Source organism: Anopheles merus, chromosome X (genome assembly GCF_017562075.2).
Source record: "Anopheles merus strain MAF chromosome X, AmerM5.1, whole genome shotgun sequence".
NCBI lineage: Eukaryota > Metazoa > Arthropoda > Insecta > Diptera > Culicidae > Anopheles > Anopheles merus.
In genome coordinates this window covers 8,192,447-8,208,493 of record NC_054081.1, presented here as the reverse complement: position 1 = coordinate 8,208,493, position 16,047 = coordinate 8,192,447, and the positions used below count along the sequence as shown (strand labels likewise).

The following is a 16,047-nucleotide window of genomic DNA, read 5'->3' as shown; positions in this document are numbered from 1 at the left end:
GCACACGATCTGCATCTGGACGTGACGGTTCCAGCCAACCGTAGGCTAAAAGTACATGCAGCAATGCACCGAACTTTGCCGAAATTGCGCTCCCCAGAATCAGCCGTGCGGTCCGCCGGCTATCGGTCCGAGCCAGGTCCGAACCAGCACTGGCTCGAAGCGCTGGCAGACTGGTACGAAAAAGTTACGCTCGGCGGGTGGAAAGGTGATATAAATCATCTACATAAAAGCGAATATTAGAGCTAGCCTGGAGCGGCACATGCAGCTTGGCGGTGACGTTGAGCAGGCAGCGTAGACACTTAGTAATCCTGTAATTAGTATCCTCTAGCCGTAATCAGTGAGCAGCTAAGCACGGAACTAATTGGCAGCAAGGCTACTTTTGTCACCCCATCCTTGTCTCTCTGCTTCTCTTGGTTGGTCTTTTTTTTTTTGCTACGATTCGTGCTCTGACGACCTTCTCGGCAGCGGTGAGGACCTCACAGAACCTCCCCTTCGCAAATCAACCTCTGGTGAAAAGTGAGATTAATTGCAAATCTGACCGGATCCAACACGTTCGTTCGAGCATGTAATAGTTAACTTCTTCCTTACTAGAAACAAAGCAAAAAAAAAAATACGAAAACCCTCCCACCCGAGAACTTTTCATTCCGGGGTCAGTGTAATTAATAAAGAGCACGCCGGCATGATGATGCAGCGCGGTGGCCAGCGGCAGCAGCTTCAATGTCCGGTTCCGTGTTGTGGAATTGCGACAGACGAACTTTCGTGACAAGCACCGATTGCATTACACTGCGTTTGAGTGTGTGTGTGTGTGTGTGTGCTTGACTTTCTGGCATCGTTTCCGATGTCGACAAGTTCATTTGGCTCGATTGCAGTGCTAATGGGGTACAGGGGTGACACTGAACCATGTTTTGGACACTGCAGACGAGTTTTCTGGTGTTGATGAATGACTATTTCTTGGTTCCTGTAAGGGGGTAAGTGTAATAGGTCCTATTTTTCGATGCCGTAATAAACCTGATACCTATATCAGTGCCTGATCCTACTACTCTGAGGTCGCTGGAACTTACCTGGCTACTATCCTGTGTTCCTGTTACGATGTTGAAGTTTATTTCTCATTGGTTCTGATCCTAGATCTTGTCTTGGAGTTATTACAAACCAGGATAAAACCAGTTTTTGACTTAGTTCTCCAAAACTGGATCTCATACTTCCAAGATCTCAGACATCAAGATACTAGATCTGGTTTGCAACAAAGATTTGGTCCTGAGTCTGGATCTGGCAGCTGTTGAGGAACTAACTCTGAAGTCAGAGATGTACCGATATTAATCTGATATGGTTTAAACCTTGTCCAAGGTACATTCTGAATCTGGATGACCATTTAGCAGCACAAAGTAACAACACAGAACTTGAATCATGCCCTGTTCTGGAGCTGAGAATTGGTTCCATTGCTGACTTCAGACTCATTCGGTTACTTTGGAGTCGGAAAGGTACGGATATGAATCTGATGTGTTTTAGACCTTGTCCAAGGTACATTCTGGATATGAATGAGTTTGCAACAACTGTTATGGAGTTGTAGCTTATCTCAGATTGATTCTGGGTCTAGTTCTTGTCTTGGAGTATTGACGAACCAGAATAAAACCAGTTTTTGACTTGGTTCTTCAAAACTGGATCCCAGTCTTCCAAGATCCCAGACATCATGATACTAGATCTGGTTCGCAACAAAGATTTGGTCTTGAGCCTGGATCTGGAAACTGTTGAGGAACTAAACTTTTAAGTTGGAAATGTACGGATATGAATCAGATGTGATTAAGACCTTGTCCAAGGTACATTCTGAATTTGGATGAATTTGCAACATTTGATAGCACAAGATTACAACACAAATCCTGCATCAAGCCCTGTCTTGGATCTGAGAATTAGTTCCAGTGCTGACTTCAGACTCCTTCGGTTACTTCGGAGTCGGAAATGTACGGATATGTAGCTGATGTGATTAAGACCTTGTCCAAGGTACATTCTGGATCTGGATGAACATTCAACAGCACAAAGTAACAACACATAACCTGAATCATGCCCTGTTCTGGAACTGAGAATTGGTTCCATTGCTGACTCCAGACTCTTTCGGCTGCTAATAGTTCTTTCCAACTTCGATGAGAACCTGAATATGAATCTGATGCCAGACCTATCTTGGACTTAAACCTAGGTCATTACCATGTCCTTAAGATTTGATCTTGACCATATCCTAGATTTGTCTTTGACTAGTACCTGATACAAGACGTTGCCCAAGACTTTTCATGGTATTAGAATTGTAGTTGGATATGATTTTGAAGCTAACCCAAAAACAGAACCAGGAATTAGTCCTGAACTTCTAATTAATGATTTGGTATCTCAATCAATATCAAATGACCGTAATAGTCACTCTGTTGCTTCCGCCATCGTCAAGGATCTGTTACAAGAGGTTTTTCCCCCCATTCCGTACGCACAGAACCTACCAACTGAAACAGCAACGAAAGAGCTCCCAAAATAAAAACCACTTCCCCTCTCCACACACACGCGAGTCTGGAGAAGTGTTTCGTTTTTTTCCCTCGCTTCCTTTTCCATTTCCACTTCTCCCCGTTAAGCCGCTCTCCGGCACGGTCGAAGTCAATCGGCAGCAACATTCCGTAGTTTCGGCGAACCGTTCAGCTATTTTACGACCGGTTGCATTCCACCCACTTTCGGAATCTTTGCATCTGCCTCATCCACACAAAGAACCCTCCTCCTGCCCCAGCCCCATCACCGCCCTCACATCTTCCGGCTAAATGGCTCGTCCGCTCCTTTGTTCCTTTGGAATGAATGGGGGATTGGGGAGACCCGTCCGACAAGAAGTGCGCTCATCTGTGCGGCTGAATGCCGTGGGTAATTAGGGCTTCCGTTTTGGTGCGTCAGTTAACCGCTCTCGGCAGTACCTTTCCACCCTCCCACACTGCCAGTGTACATTGCTTGCCGTCCTGGAAAATGCCTTCAAGTCGTCCACCGCCTGAATGCACATGCGTGTACAATCTGCGGGCGACCACGGGCACGTATCTGGCCCGGGACCCACTCCCAGCTGCAATCAGATTATAATAGCGGAGCTAACCTGGCCCGGCCTTGCCCGTTTTGTGTCGGTGTAATTAGTTTAGCCGTGTAATGGAATCGCCTAGATGCGTTTGCATCATTAGCGCAGGCATTCGACGCTTGGAATTAATAGGCCGCCATACCAGGGGCCAACATTCCAGTAGCAGCAGCAGCAGGACGGGTCACGAGCACGCCACAGCGCAAGGTTCGAGCTTCATTAAATTGCCTCTCATTACCGGATAATGTTGCCGGTGGTTTTCCGTTTTGCCGATTACGAACGCATCGCCAGACGCCGGCACGGGGAAAGCTGAAATAGCAGACCACGCGGAAACATGCGAAAAGCAACCGATCAAAAATAAAAACCTTTGTGTCCAGGTAGCTGCAGGTTGCCGGGTGAAGCCGGACCTCGGAAGTGCCTGACAGAGATTGAGCCTGTTGCGACGCTACAGAGCAACAGGCCGAACGCCGGGGAGATTCGGGGCGACGGCGCGCGAGCTAGAATAATACGGTGGCTGTGAGTTTAAAGCGGACCGGAATTAATTACACGTCTCGAACGAGCTTTTCCGATGAGATGAGCGTTGGCGCACCTGTTCCGCTGTTTCACCCCCCCCCCCTATCGCGATGTTTGATTGGGCCAATGTTGAATGTTGCTTCTCATTAGTGCTCCCGGTTCCGGTTGCCAGAAAGTGTAGTTTTGTCTAGCGGGTTGCCTAGTTTGGGGCGCGTTTGTGGTGTATCATGCCCGGGCTATTGATGCACATTGTTCGTCGGAATTTGAAGCACCAGCCGGGTCGGCAAACCACGGCCGAAGATAATTATAGCATCTATCCCGGGGAAATTATTGCGCCAGGTCTCTTTTCCCGCGACAGCGACAGCTCTTCTCGGGGCACAATGGAGGCCTTGCGCTAGTGATTAAATGCGCGACAACACCTGCCGCTTTTGTTGCAGCCTGAATAGAGCACACATCGCACGACACCTTCATGGCCTTCGTTCATGGCTGGCGATGTGGCTAAAATGGCTTTGTGCCATCAAAGAGTTTCGCAGCAGGCAAGGCAGCCGGTAGGTTGGCAGAGGTGTGCCAGCAGCTCATTAAAAAAAGGTCCCCCATCCCGCTGCCTAACAAAGGCATACTGCAGCAGGTGCTTGCGGGCAGCTGCGACTCTTGACAGCGAGCCCTAGAGCAGTTGGATAAAAGATGAAAAGCAGTGCAGTGAAAAAGTTTGCATAAAGTTAGGCGTTTCTTTACCGTTTTTTTTTGGGTGGTAGCGCTACTGTAGCAGTAACTATGCAATGAGCCTACATTTATGCAATCTGTGCAGCAAAATTACCCTTCCAAGGCACGGGATGTGGAATTTCTGTGCTCCATTGGTAAATAAAAACGTGTGCGAGTGCTCAAGAAAGCAATGTGAAAAAAAAAAACATTGCCTCCACTCGTTCCGTGAAGTGGTCCTCCCTTCCCCTTCTCCCTTCTTGCAGTATACACACGTGCTGCATAATGGTGTCGGCTGATTATCTGAGCGTAGGAAATAAAAGGAAAAGCACAATGGGAAAGCTCCCGCGGCTCGGTTGGTTTTATTTATTTTTTTATTATTGTGCTTCCAAGAAAATAGAAAAAAAAATCATTTGAGAAGCGTAGGATTTCGTTTAATGTTTTGTTTTTGTGTGTACTTTTTGCTTTGCTTTGCTTTGTTGTTGTAAGGCAACATCTATTTCGATTCCAGTGCTACGCTACCCGGCTTCAAAGCGTTCCAAGCGTGCAGGTGGTGCCACAGCTCGCCCCGAGCAGTGCCAGCCAGCTCTCTCTCTCTCCACCCCCCCCCCCCCCCTCAAAGAAGGCATCGGTTGCAATTGCGCTTCGCGATTTCGATGTGCATGACGTAATGCGGCGCTTATTACGATTCGATGAAAAAAAAAAACGCCCCGGGAGAGATGAGCTCGGGGACAGAAAGACAAGGGCGCCCGACGCACCTTTAAATATTCAGCGCTTTCGTTGAATTCCCAAGCCACCGGAGCCAGCCGTAAAGGGGCGGGAAAGGGGTGGGGGGATTGTATTGTTTGTACTTTGTGCTGTGCGCAAGCGTTCGCTGATTTGCGCCTGCGACGGTATGCAAAATGGTGCCGGCACGGTGGGAAATCGATTTACCCGCTGCAGCAAACGGAGCGGGCACGGAGGACCGTGGCACGATTTGCTTTCCTCTCCCTTCAATTAATTCCCCGTCCCCACGCGGGAGCTTGCCCAGCAACGTTGGTAAAGCGCAAATAAAGGAAAATGTTTCATAAGGCACGGGCGAAGAAACAAATGGAATGGAATGCAAAGCAAAACAAAAAAAAATCCCCCGAATCGTTGTAAGAAGAATGCGGAATGAATCGGAGCACATGTGCCGCGATACTCAGCGGCACCGAACCGTCCTTGACACGCACGTGTATGGGTTGTCTGTGTGGGTGTGTGGTACGAGCGCATTCAAGGTATGGAAGCTCGCAGAAGCTCATGTTTCTACCATGCTGAAGTTTTTTTTTGCTCATCGCAGCTCTAACGAACCTGCCTTTTGGTCCGTGCGCTCTTCTGTCAGCTCAGCGATTCAATTTCATACTGTACGTGTAGTTGTGTGTGTGTGTGTCAATGTGAGTGGTAAAAGGAGAGGTGCACAGCGAGGGATTTCGAATTTACTTCCGCACAATTACGAATTGATATTGCTGGTTGCCGGCGGGAAAGAAGTGATGATGTTTCGAGGACGGTTGGAGCTATTCTTGCTGTTGCTACTTCTCTAAGTTACAGGAATTGTGGTTCGGGTGCAGGGCAAGAAGGGTTATGCATTCCTTTCGCTTCAATTTCGTTCCGACGGAAGACAACTGCAAAATGGGGTAAAAGCTGCAGCGTGCAATAAGCGTCCTCGCCCACGCTCCGGTGCTGTCAGTTCATTAGCATGTCCTTTTTGGTGAGCTCTAGAATGTCCTGAACAGACGGGGAGACGCCGGCACGGAGACAGACCTGTCCGTGCCGTCCGGGCTGGATTTATTGTTGCGGGATGAAGCTGTCTGGCAGTCGGGTGTGCGATTGGAATTACAGTCGGATGCACGATGGGTGAGTGAATATTGGTCGCGTTCGTTCGGTTTGTTTGTTTTTTGTTCGACTGTCTCCATGGGCAGGTAGTGCTGCTGGATTTCCAACTTCTTGCTTGCTTGGTATCAGTGTGTCCTTCGCCAGTAATCCTTGCGTCAATTCAACCGAGCATCACCGATGTCCTGGATTCCAATCGTAATCTCTGCGAATGCTAATCCTGTTTAAATCGTGTAAAATATTCCAACAAATAAAATACTATTTGATGATGCTTTTTAGGGAAAAACATGTCATACGAGTGTTTAGTTGAAAATAAAGCATGCATTTTCAGTCGTAATTAAATCATTATCGACGATTAGAGTTCAAACAATGGGTTCCTTTGCCTTTTAAGATTGTAGGCTTCAATCTATCAGCTGCATTGTATAGCAGTTTTCGAGCAGCTATCAAAGTGGGGGATAATAGTCAGGTGGGCTTATCCCAAGGTGAATGTATTTAGAAGGTTGATTTTTATCGCTTCTGCTTCTCACCAGAAGAATTCATCCGGTTAGTAGTTAAATTTAGTCATTAAACGCAGGCTGTAACACCACCTGGTCTACATAGACTTTGATTCCAGATTCCACCACCGGATCGCTTTTATGCACCTTGGGATGAATGAAAACACTACCCAGAAGACAGCCTTCTGTTAATTTACCCTTTCGAGCAGTTTTGTGGCTATCATAACAGTAATTTAAGAGCAATTTAGCGGCACGAAATGTTGTCGTTTGATGTCAGTGAAAAGATGTAAATAAGGACAAAAAGAGTTTTGTAAGCAGCAAGAGTAAGAACAAAAGAATGGAAGAAGGCGTCAGCGTGGTGTTCAAAACTGTAAAATGTAAAAATCAGCCGAGAAATTGCGTTTATTAGAGCTAATTGTGCATCACCTTTTCCGGGTGAAGCGGCTGTTCAAGTCAAGTTTGCTAAAAATACATTGTAATCGTTTGTATAACTTAAGAAAAACGATTAAATATAACCATTAAACTGTGATTTAATACATTTCGTGTTATTTATTAGCAATTGGACCCAAAAAAATATAAATAAAATAGAGGAAGGAAAAAGAAGTATCAAAACAGCTCGAATGGGTAAATTAAATACTGCTAATCAACGACTAAATTGCTCTTACATTACCGCTAATTTAGTGGTAAGGTAGGGGTAAATTAAGTCCGATTTGTCTGACTGGGGATCTTGTTTTGACATTTTTTCGAGCAGCTACTCGAATCTTATTCTAACTTTGAGGCTGAAATAATCTAAGCTGAAAAGGCAGGGTTGTCGACATGATTTCAGCCGCCAACTGCCAACTTCCTTGTAAAAAAGTGGACTAGAATCATGAAAGGCCTTAATATAGGGTGTTTCGGCAGAAGATGTCATGTTCGTGATACATCAATTGTTGTTTGTTTTTTTCCTTTTCCCTGTCAAAAGCTCGGAATACAGTTCCAGTGAAATTGAACGTGAAATCTTGGAGTTATTTCGATATATTATTTCAATATATTCTAATCAGAATATGGCTTATCGTACACCAAAAGAAAGGATATTAAATTACCAAACTATTAAGACTATACAGGGTTTCCCACGATTAATTGGTCGGTTCTCATTAATTTTTGGTGGGTTCCCATATTTTTTTGGTGCGTTCCCACAATTTTTTGGACGTTTACCAGAATCTTTGGTCCAATTGTATTGATATCCCATCGGAAAATCCTAATGAATAATAGGAACGAACTAAAAATTTATGAAATACGACCAAAAAATCGTGGGAACGCACCAAAAAATCATGGGAACTGACCAATAAATCGTGGGAAACCCTGTAAAAAAAAACTGAAATTGAAATAAAAAATTAAATCCATTTACTTGTGGCTCTCCGCTTTGTTCACGGTCAAAACGTAATGCTCAGCTGGGAAGCACTTGGAAATGCATTTTATGCATTATTTTAACCATCTTTTACGTACTAAATATTTTTGGAATTGAATAACCTCTCTTTTGGTGTATAATAAACCATGTTCTGAAAAATATTCAATGACATACATCAAAAAACAACAACCAAAATGTCACGTTCACTTTCACGCAAGGTAAAAGCAACCTTAAGGATTCTGACTTTGTACTACTAATGTGTCCTCTCCCCGCCCAACAGCCTTTTCGATCCAGCGAACAGTATGAGCCCCTTGCTTCAGTGGTTCTATGCATTCCGTCCTCCTGTTTGGTGTCTTGCTCCAGGGTCTAATAACTAATTATGCCCTGCAGCGGCGGTGTAGGCTCAAACTGCTTATTATTTGTCCTTGTCCTCGGCTCTGAACTCCTGAACTGCTGTGTCAAGACACCACAAATGTCTTGCTCGAGTGCAAGCGTTTCATACATTTTTAATGGTTTAAATGAAACATGATGATTGGTAGTTTTTTTTTTGGAGAATGCTTTTGTCATACATGCAATGCGCAATGATCCTGCTGCTACCTGTTCGAAGGTTTCATTTATTTCAAGGCTTACCAAGTTTCCACTACAAGAAGAGCATAATTTGGTGAACTATTGTTTCGTATTTTTGATATCGAATGTTTTACTTACCATCAATGAAGCAGAACACAAAAATTGAAGACACTTTAGCCGTATTTTGAAGAAGTTTTATGTTAAATTTAACTGGTGATATCTATTGTGTGATTTAGCTAATTTTTCGCCTGGTGGTTCTAACCTATCTGGCCTTACTAACTCTTCATCATCCGAATCCATATCTCCGTTTCGATATTTCTCATTTCAGAGTATTCTGATTCTGAAGCAGTTTGTCCCGTCTTAGCCCACACTCCAGGGTAGATGGCCAGTGGCCTGTCCGTTCCGTTCATTTTCCGTTCCCTGCCGACACTGTCCAGAATGAAACAGTCTAAGCTGCGATGGAGCAGATTTCCCCAAATCGACTCAAAAACAAGAAAAACCATTAAAAAGAAGCTCCCCACTTTGCCGAAGACAAACAAATCCACCCCAGGCGGCGAGAGCTTATTTGCTTTAGCTGTTGGACGAAACCCTATTTCCTCAATCAAGCCGGCGATCGGGACGACCGGCAATAGTGAGTCCGGGCTGCAACCCGTAGCTGTCGCAGCACGGGCTGTGAACAAGGTAAACAATCCTGCCCCCCCCCCCCCGGTCCACGGTCATCCACTTCGGGCCCTCCGACGATCCCCATCGCCGATATGGTACAGATAGCGTCTGGCGAGCGAAAAGGTGCGTTTTTAATCAGCCAAAGCCGATCAAACTGGCCAGAACTTTGTTTGTTGTTATTACACTCGGGCTCCGGAATCCTGTGGACGGCGGGTTAAACCAACACGACGGCGGGGAATGTGTGTGAGTGTGTGCCTGTGCTTGGTGCAGGGAAGATAAGCAAACACAAATAAACCTGCTGACCCGAAATCTATACGATCGGGCGGTTTAGCAAGCCACACTGTCGCCGGGAGGCACCGTCTGATGAGATTGAGCTGGAGCAGGTCGAGATTTGGTTTGGCCAGTACCCAAACCCGCACAAACACAGTGCATTGAAGAGCTTGGGGCGGGGGACAGAGTGTTGTTACTGGTCGCAATGTTCCAACCGGCGCTCTTGAACAGCGCGATGATAGTCGTTCATCCTGCCGCCAAGTCGCCCGGAATTCGTCCGAAAATTCCCTCCCAATCGCATCAGCTGTGTCGGTGCTTGGGGTGCCCATGACGAGATTCGGGGGGAGGGAATCTTTGATTAGTGCAGCGGGGGATTGACCAGGTTTGTTTGCGCTGTGTCTGTGTGTAGCTCTCTAATTGGAAGCGCTCGCAGCAAACTTCCCAGCAGCGAGGCACGCTATCATGCTGGAATTAAAGCATTAGCCGCTGGAATGATTGATCCTTGACCTGGGGGGATTGGGGGCGCAGGCTGGCACTCACAGCTTCACCTTGGGCTGACCTTTTTGGAGCCCCCATGCTCTGCCTCCCTGGGTGCACGATTAGCCCGCTGATTGAGCGTGCCGTGCGCCAATTTGGATCGTTCGGTTCAGTGCTTGCATTACATTTATCGTTAGCCATTGTGAAGCCATATGATTGCAGCAGAAATACTTATTTTCTATATAACTCTGCGGTTTATTTTAACGGTAAAACCTCATTTTTGTTTTTTTTTTTGCTGCTTTGCTGAGTTACAGCGTACATCATAAATGTATCGAAAAAATAATATCTGGGAACGTTAACAATTTAGCAACTTTTTGCATGAAATTTAGCATGAAATAATTTCGCTGAATTAATTTGATGAATTTTGCAAGCTCACAAAGGTTATGTTTCGAGGAAATAGTTGTGTGAAAAAGTGTAACACAAAAAAAAAGCATAATTTCCACGCAGCTCACCAAACGGATCGATCGGTTGTAATTGCAAATTGAATTAAATCGTTCATGCGATGCTGTTGCCTCAGGTGAGCAACAGCTTTCCCCTTGCACCTCCTCCCCCCACCCCTTGCACTCCTCCTCCCACCCCATCGCAATAAGGCCGGTGGTGCCGCGTGTACGGTTACGCATTACGCATTTGATTAAACCATTGCATACATGCGGGCGCCACCGGTTGCATACATGGCGGGCGCGGCCGCCGAGCGTGAAATCGGCGTTGTCCGATTGCACAGTGCAGCGGGGCGGAATAAGTTTCCACTAAACTTTGCAATCACTTGTCGAGACGTCCTCCTCGTTTGCCCCCTTCCCCTCCCTAGCCCCATGAAAAGCGCTGGAAAAAGGCTGCACCGTATACCGCCCATCCGGCGGCGTTGGGGCGATGGGAATCATCATGAAAATCAATTTAAAAGATGATCAAAGGTACCGTGGTTTCTGTCCGGACCGGGCTTGAGTTTCCCACCGTGTGGTGGCACTGTGTACACAGATGGCCAGACAGAGCCAGCAATGGCTCGCGCTGCTCACCGGCGGAGCTCGGATGCTGCAGGGGAATGCCGGGCACCATAGCATAGCTCATCGCAAACCGAAATGGCAAACGTGCAGTAAAAAAAAAACGAGCCAACTACAATCGCACCAGCAAAAACTTTGCAACAGAGCCATCGGACAGGTAGCTCGAACGGGTATCACTGATTGCTGCCTGGGACCGTACCTGGCACACGTACCCGGTTGTTGGAAACCGATGCACCGCACCATTTGGTTTGCGTATTGGTTTCGGGTTTCAATTAACAGCACCCTTCCGGACACTAGAGTTTGCGTTGGAAGTGTGCCCCATTGTTGTATGTTTTTTTTTTTGTACAAACCCATCAAAACTCCTCGGCTACAAACCAGCCCGGCATCATAGCTGAGCGGTGTGCATACCATGCAGGCGCAACTTTGTGTCGGGCAGGCAGGCGTCGGCACGGTACAACTCACCGCCACACAACAGCGCAACAGCGACCGAACAGTTGATTTGCGAAAGTGCAATCAATACGCCCTCGACCGGTCGGCAATGGGTTGCGCACAGCGGCCCAGTTCACGACGGGGGCAATGCTGTTGCCGTATTGTGCTGCGAGCGTAATGAGAAATGTACACGCAAGAGCCTTGCAGAAGGAAAAGAATAACAAAAAAAAAAAAGCGAAATGAAAACAAACCTCCCACAAACCACCACAAAAAAAAAAAAATCGCGCCAAGCCAGACCCCAAGCGGCGCCTGCATGGTAGGCAAGCTGCGTCGCACGAAACTTTTTCTGCCTTTCGCCGCAATACTTACCGTTACCGGGGTTGTCTAGCGGCGCATAAATGGCGTGCTTGTTTGTGTTGAAAGCTCATCCGCTGTATCTTAGCCGCTGTTGTTGTTGTTGTTGTTGTTGTGTGTTTTCATTACTCTTCTTTATTTCACAGCAGTTTTCACAAGACTAACATACATGTAGCTAGCTCAAGGGTATTTTTTTGTGTTCTTTTTTCTTCTTCCCCCGTGATGTGTGTTTGTGTTTTTTACGGTTAATTAAATGCGCTCCGTGTGCTGCAGTGCTGCTGCCGGCCGTGTCATTGCGCCCGGAAGGTAGGCAAGCTGCACCGGCCCGTGCGGTGATTTACTCGATTCGATTCGCAAAGCATGGGTGGGCGGGTACGTGTGTAAAATTGATCTACAGGACGCTGTGTAGGGAGCTGGGAGGGAGAGTGCAAAAACGTGCATCTACAGCCACGATGCCACTGCACAGGACGGGTTAAAGCACCATCGCATGTGTGGGTGTGTGTGTGTGTGGGTGGGTGTGGGTGTGTGATAAACTACACATTTGCCGTACCGGAGGCAGTCCCGGGGCGCAGTGCTATCGATGTGCTTTGCGGGAAATTGACTGACGCTTGCACCGCGGATGAGTCATTCATTTTCTCTAAACAGGACGCAGTGCAGGAGCGTGCGCGAAAGAGAGCGTCAGCGCGCGAAGCACAAGTGTCAAAGTGTAGGGACTGGGGGGAGCGAGGAGCAGCACCTTTCTTTTTTTTCTCTTTATCGTTTCGTTTCGCTTACAAGCTAAATGCACACAGTTTTAAAGTGTGTTGCGTGTTTTGTGCGCTGCTCCATTTTCTGCCCGTCGCAGCACGGTTTGATAAATGATTGCCTTGCCCATTTGTGGGGGGGTTGAGGGGACGGACGACAGACCGGCCGCCCGTCCTCCTGCATTCCCTTATGCGTGTGAGTGTGTGTGTGTGTGCGTCGAGTTGTCGAGCGGTGGGGGTGAATGTCAGTCTCTTCCTGCGGCGGCGGCAAACCGGGCGGTGTACCTTATATCACAAGCCAATTAAAGGGAGTGGGTCAATGTGTGTGTGTGTGTGTGGGCCACAAAAGCCGCGGCTCCTGCTGCGGCTCAGATGATGTGGCAGGAGTCGCCCTGCTGCTGGTGCTGCTAGATGCTGCTCTTGGGCGAAGGCGTCCGGTCGATGTAGTCGATCGGTCCGTCCGGTCCGGTGCGGCCGGCGGTCCCAGCGGCGCCCGGCACCGGGATCGGCTCGACCGGCCCGTCGGTCGAGCCGGCCGCGCTGCTCACGCCGGACGCCTGCTCGGTGCGCTCGCTGATCGGCGACAGGGCCCGGTCGGCCGGGCTCGAGACGTGCGAGTTGGCCATCGCCTGGTCGAGCTCCTGCTGCCATTCGGACTCCTTCGCCTCCATCGCTTTGCGCTTCAGCTCCTTGTACCGGTTGTACACCAGGAACTCCTTCAGCAGCTGCGTGTCGAGCTGGCTGTGCAGCTGGTCGCTGTTCTCCCGGTGCACGGAGCGCTGCTTCGCCAGCCGCTTCTTCTTCTTGTGCAGCGGCTTCGTCTCGACGATCATCTCCTCCAGCTCGAGGCTCGGGTCGCAGTTCAGGTGGTCCTTGGAAGGCTTGAACGGTGGGTTGGTGCGCTTCGCCAGCACCCGCTCCAGGTCCGTGCCGCGCAGCAGCTTCGTCAGGTGCAGCTCCTTCAGCGTGCTGATCCGCGCGCCCGGATGCACGTTCAGCAGCTGTTTGGGAAGGTAAGGAAAGACAAAAAGTGTCAATTCAACAAGAAACAAAGACCTCCGATACTTTGCAATGCGCTCTGCCTACTTGCAGGCGTCAGAGTCCGTCTGGTCGCCCCAAAAAGGTATGCAAATTGCAACACAGAAACGGAGCGCTCACCTTGGACAGCAGATCGACAAAGTGGTCGCTCCAGTGGCGGGGATAGTGGGGCTGCGTGTTCAGTACGTTTTTCACCTCGGCGAGCGGCGTGGACGAGTGGACGACGAACGGCCGGACGCCGCTCCGCAGCTCATAAGCGACCACGCCGAGGCTCCACCAGTCGACCGGGTAGCTGTAGCCGGCTGCAAGCAAGCAAAGTTCAAAGAGAAGAATGGGAAGGACATTCATTAAGGCTTTTTTTTAGGACGCTACTCATTGGGAGAAGGAAGGAGCACATGGGGGAAACACTTAACCTGGTTTGGAGCCTGGAACAAGCGCTCTGGTTAGCTAGTGACATGTATGCTTCCGCATGTTTTGTTCGATGCAACATACAGTTTATTGCAAGACGGCGCCCGTGCGCCTGCAAGGTATGCACAGCGCGCAACGTAACGTGCATTTTGCATTGGGAAGTTTCGCTTTTGGCCGCGCCTTCTTCGGGTCGATCTGATACAGTCTGTGTGTGTGTGCGGTGCCGTTGTGTCTTCATGTCTGGAGAGCGGCCCGGTGGGTAGGTATGGTGGCGGAGGGGGTTTAGTACATCCCGCACACAACAACTCCTATGGAAGCGGGCGATTTATTCACTCGGGTCGGTCGGTTAGGGAGGTGCAGTTTAATGAGGCGGAATAATTTAATGGTTTATTGGCACACACGCACACTGCCATCGGAGCTACATACTACGCTCTCCTTCTGAAAGCTGAAAACGATGATCACAGCCTCTTGTTTGCTGAATGACGGGGGACGGAGTGAAAGCATGTTTTTGTTTTCACTTCCGCTTTCTCAGGATGGAAGGGAAATGGTTTTATAAATGGTGTTTTTTCTTTCTCTCTCTGTTTGTGTATGGTAGTGATGGGTAAAGTCGGCAAAATGTTGAAGCCAACTCTAGCAAGCATTATCATGAGCCGTTTTGAATTATCTGGAGTCGTCCGAAGTCGTCCGGAGTCATTCCGAGTCAGCTGCAGTCGGAGTCATCCAGAGACGATCGGAGTCGTCCAGCATCAGCCAGAATCGTCCGGAGTGATCTGTAGTGGTCCATAGTCCTTAGAGTTCTTCCGGAGTTGTACGGAGTCATGCGGAGTCATCCCGAGTCGTCTGAAGTTGGAGTCATCCCGAATCGTTTGAAGACATCTGGAGTCGTCCGTAGTCACCCGGTGTCGACTGGAATTGTCCAGAGTCCAAGGCATTTAGAGACGTTCGGAGTCTTCCGAAGTTGTCCAGCATCAGCCGGAGTCGTCCACAGTCGTTTGGAGTCGTCCACAGTCGTTCGGAGTCGTCCGGAGTCGTTCAGAGTGGTCCAGGGTCTTCTGGATTCTTCCGGAGTTGAAGTCAACCAAAGTCATTGAGAGTCCTCTGGAGTCATCCGGAGTCGTTCGAAAACGTCCGGAGTCGTCAAGAATCATTTGGAGCCGTTGAGAATCATTTGGAGCCGTTGAGAATCATTTGGAGTCATCCGAAGTCGTTTGGAGTCATCCGAAGTCGTTTGGAGTCATCTGGAGTCGTCCGGTGTCATCCGGGTTCGACTGGAATCGTTCAGAGTCCAAGTCATCTATAGACGTTCGGAGTCTTCCGTAGTCGTCCAGCATCAACTGGAGTCGTTCGGAGTGATCGGGAGTAGTCCATAGTCGTTTGGAGTCGTTTGGAGTCGTTCGGAGTCATCCCGAGTCGTTCAGAGTCGTTTGAAGTCAGAGTCATCCGGAATCGTTCGAAGTCATCTGAAGTAGTCCGGGGTCATCCGGTGTCGACTGGAATCGTCCAGAGTCCAAGTCATCTAGAGACGTTCGGAGTCTTCCGAAGTCGTCCAGCATCAGCCGGAGTCGTCCGGAGCGATCCGAAGTGGTCCACAGTCGTTTGGAGTCGTCCGTAGTCGTCCGGAGTCGTCCGGAGTCGTTAAGAGTCGTCCAGGATTTTCTGGATTCTTCCGGAATTGAAGTCATCCGAAGTCATTGGGAGTCCTCTGCACTCATCCGGAGTCGTTCGAAACCGTTCGGAATCGTCGAGAATCTTTCGGAGCCGTTGAGAATCATTTGGAGTCGGAGTCGTTTGGAGTCATCCAAAGTCATCCAGAGTCATCCGGAGTCATTCAAAGTCGTCTGGAGTCGGAGTTATCCGGAATCGTTCGAAGTCATCTGGAGTCGTCTGTAGTCACCCGGAGTCGACTGGAATCGTCCAGAGTCCAAGTCATCTGGAGACGTTTGGAGTCTTCCGAAGTCGTCCAGCATCAGCCAGAGTCGTTCGGAGTGATCTGTAGTGGTCCATAGTCATTAGGGTTCGTCCG

At 48.6% G+C, this 16,047-nt stretch overlaps 1 protein-coding gene across 1 annotated transcript in view; it reads right to left on the bottom strand.

Annotated features, from left to right (window-relative positions):
• Positions 1–11,943: 11,943 nt before the first annotated feature.
• The window catches only part of LOC121595416 (serine/threonine-protein kinase 32A), a 78,959-nt gene continuing 74,855 nt past the window's right edge, over positions 11,944–16,047 (bottom strand). Inside the window, exons 9-10 of the mRNA XM_041919385.1 lie at positions 13,737–13,918; positions 11,944–13,579 (exon numbers count right to left, since the gene is read on the bottom strand). Of these exons, the coding sequence (XP_041775319.1) occupies positions 12,986–13,579; positions 13,737–13,918 (776 nt within the window). The 3' untranslated portion in view covers positions 11,944–12,985. The remainder of the gene's footprint in view (positions 13,580–13,736; positions 13,919–16,047) is intronic.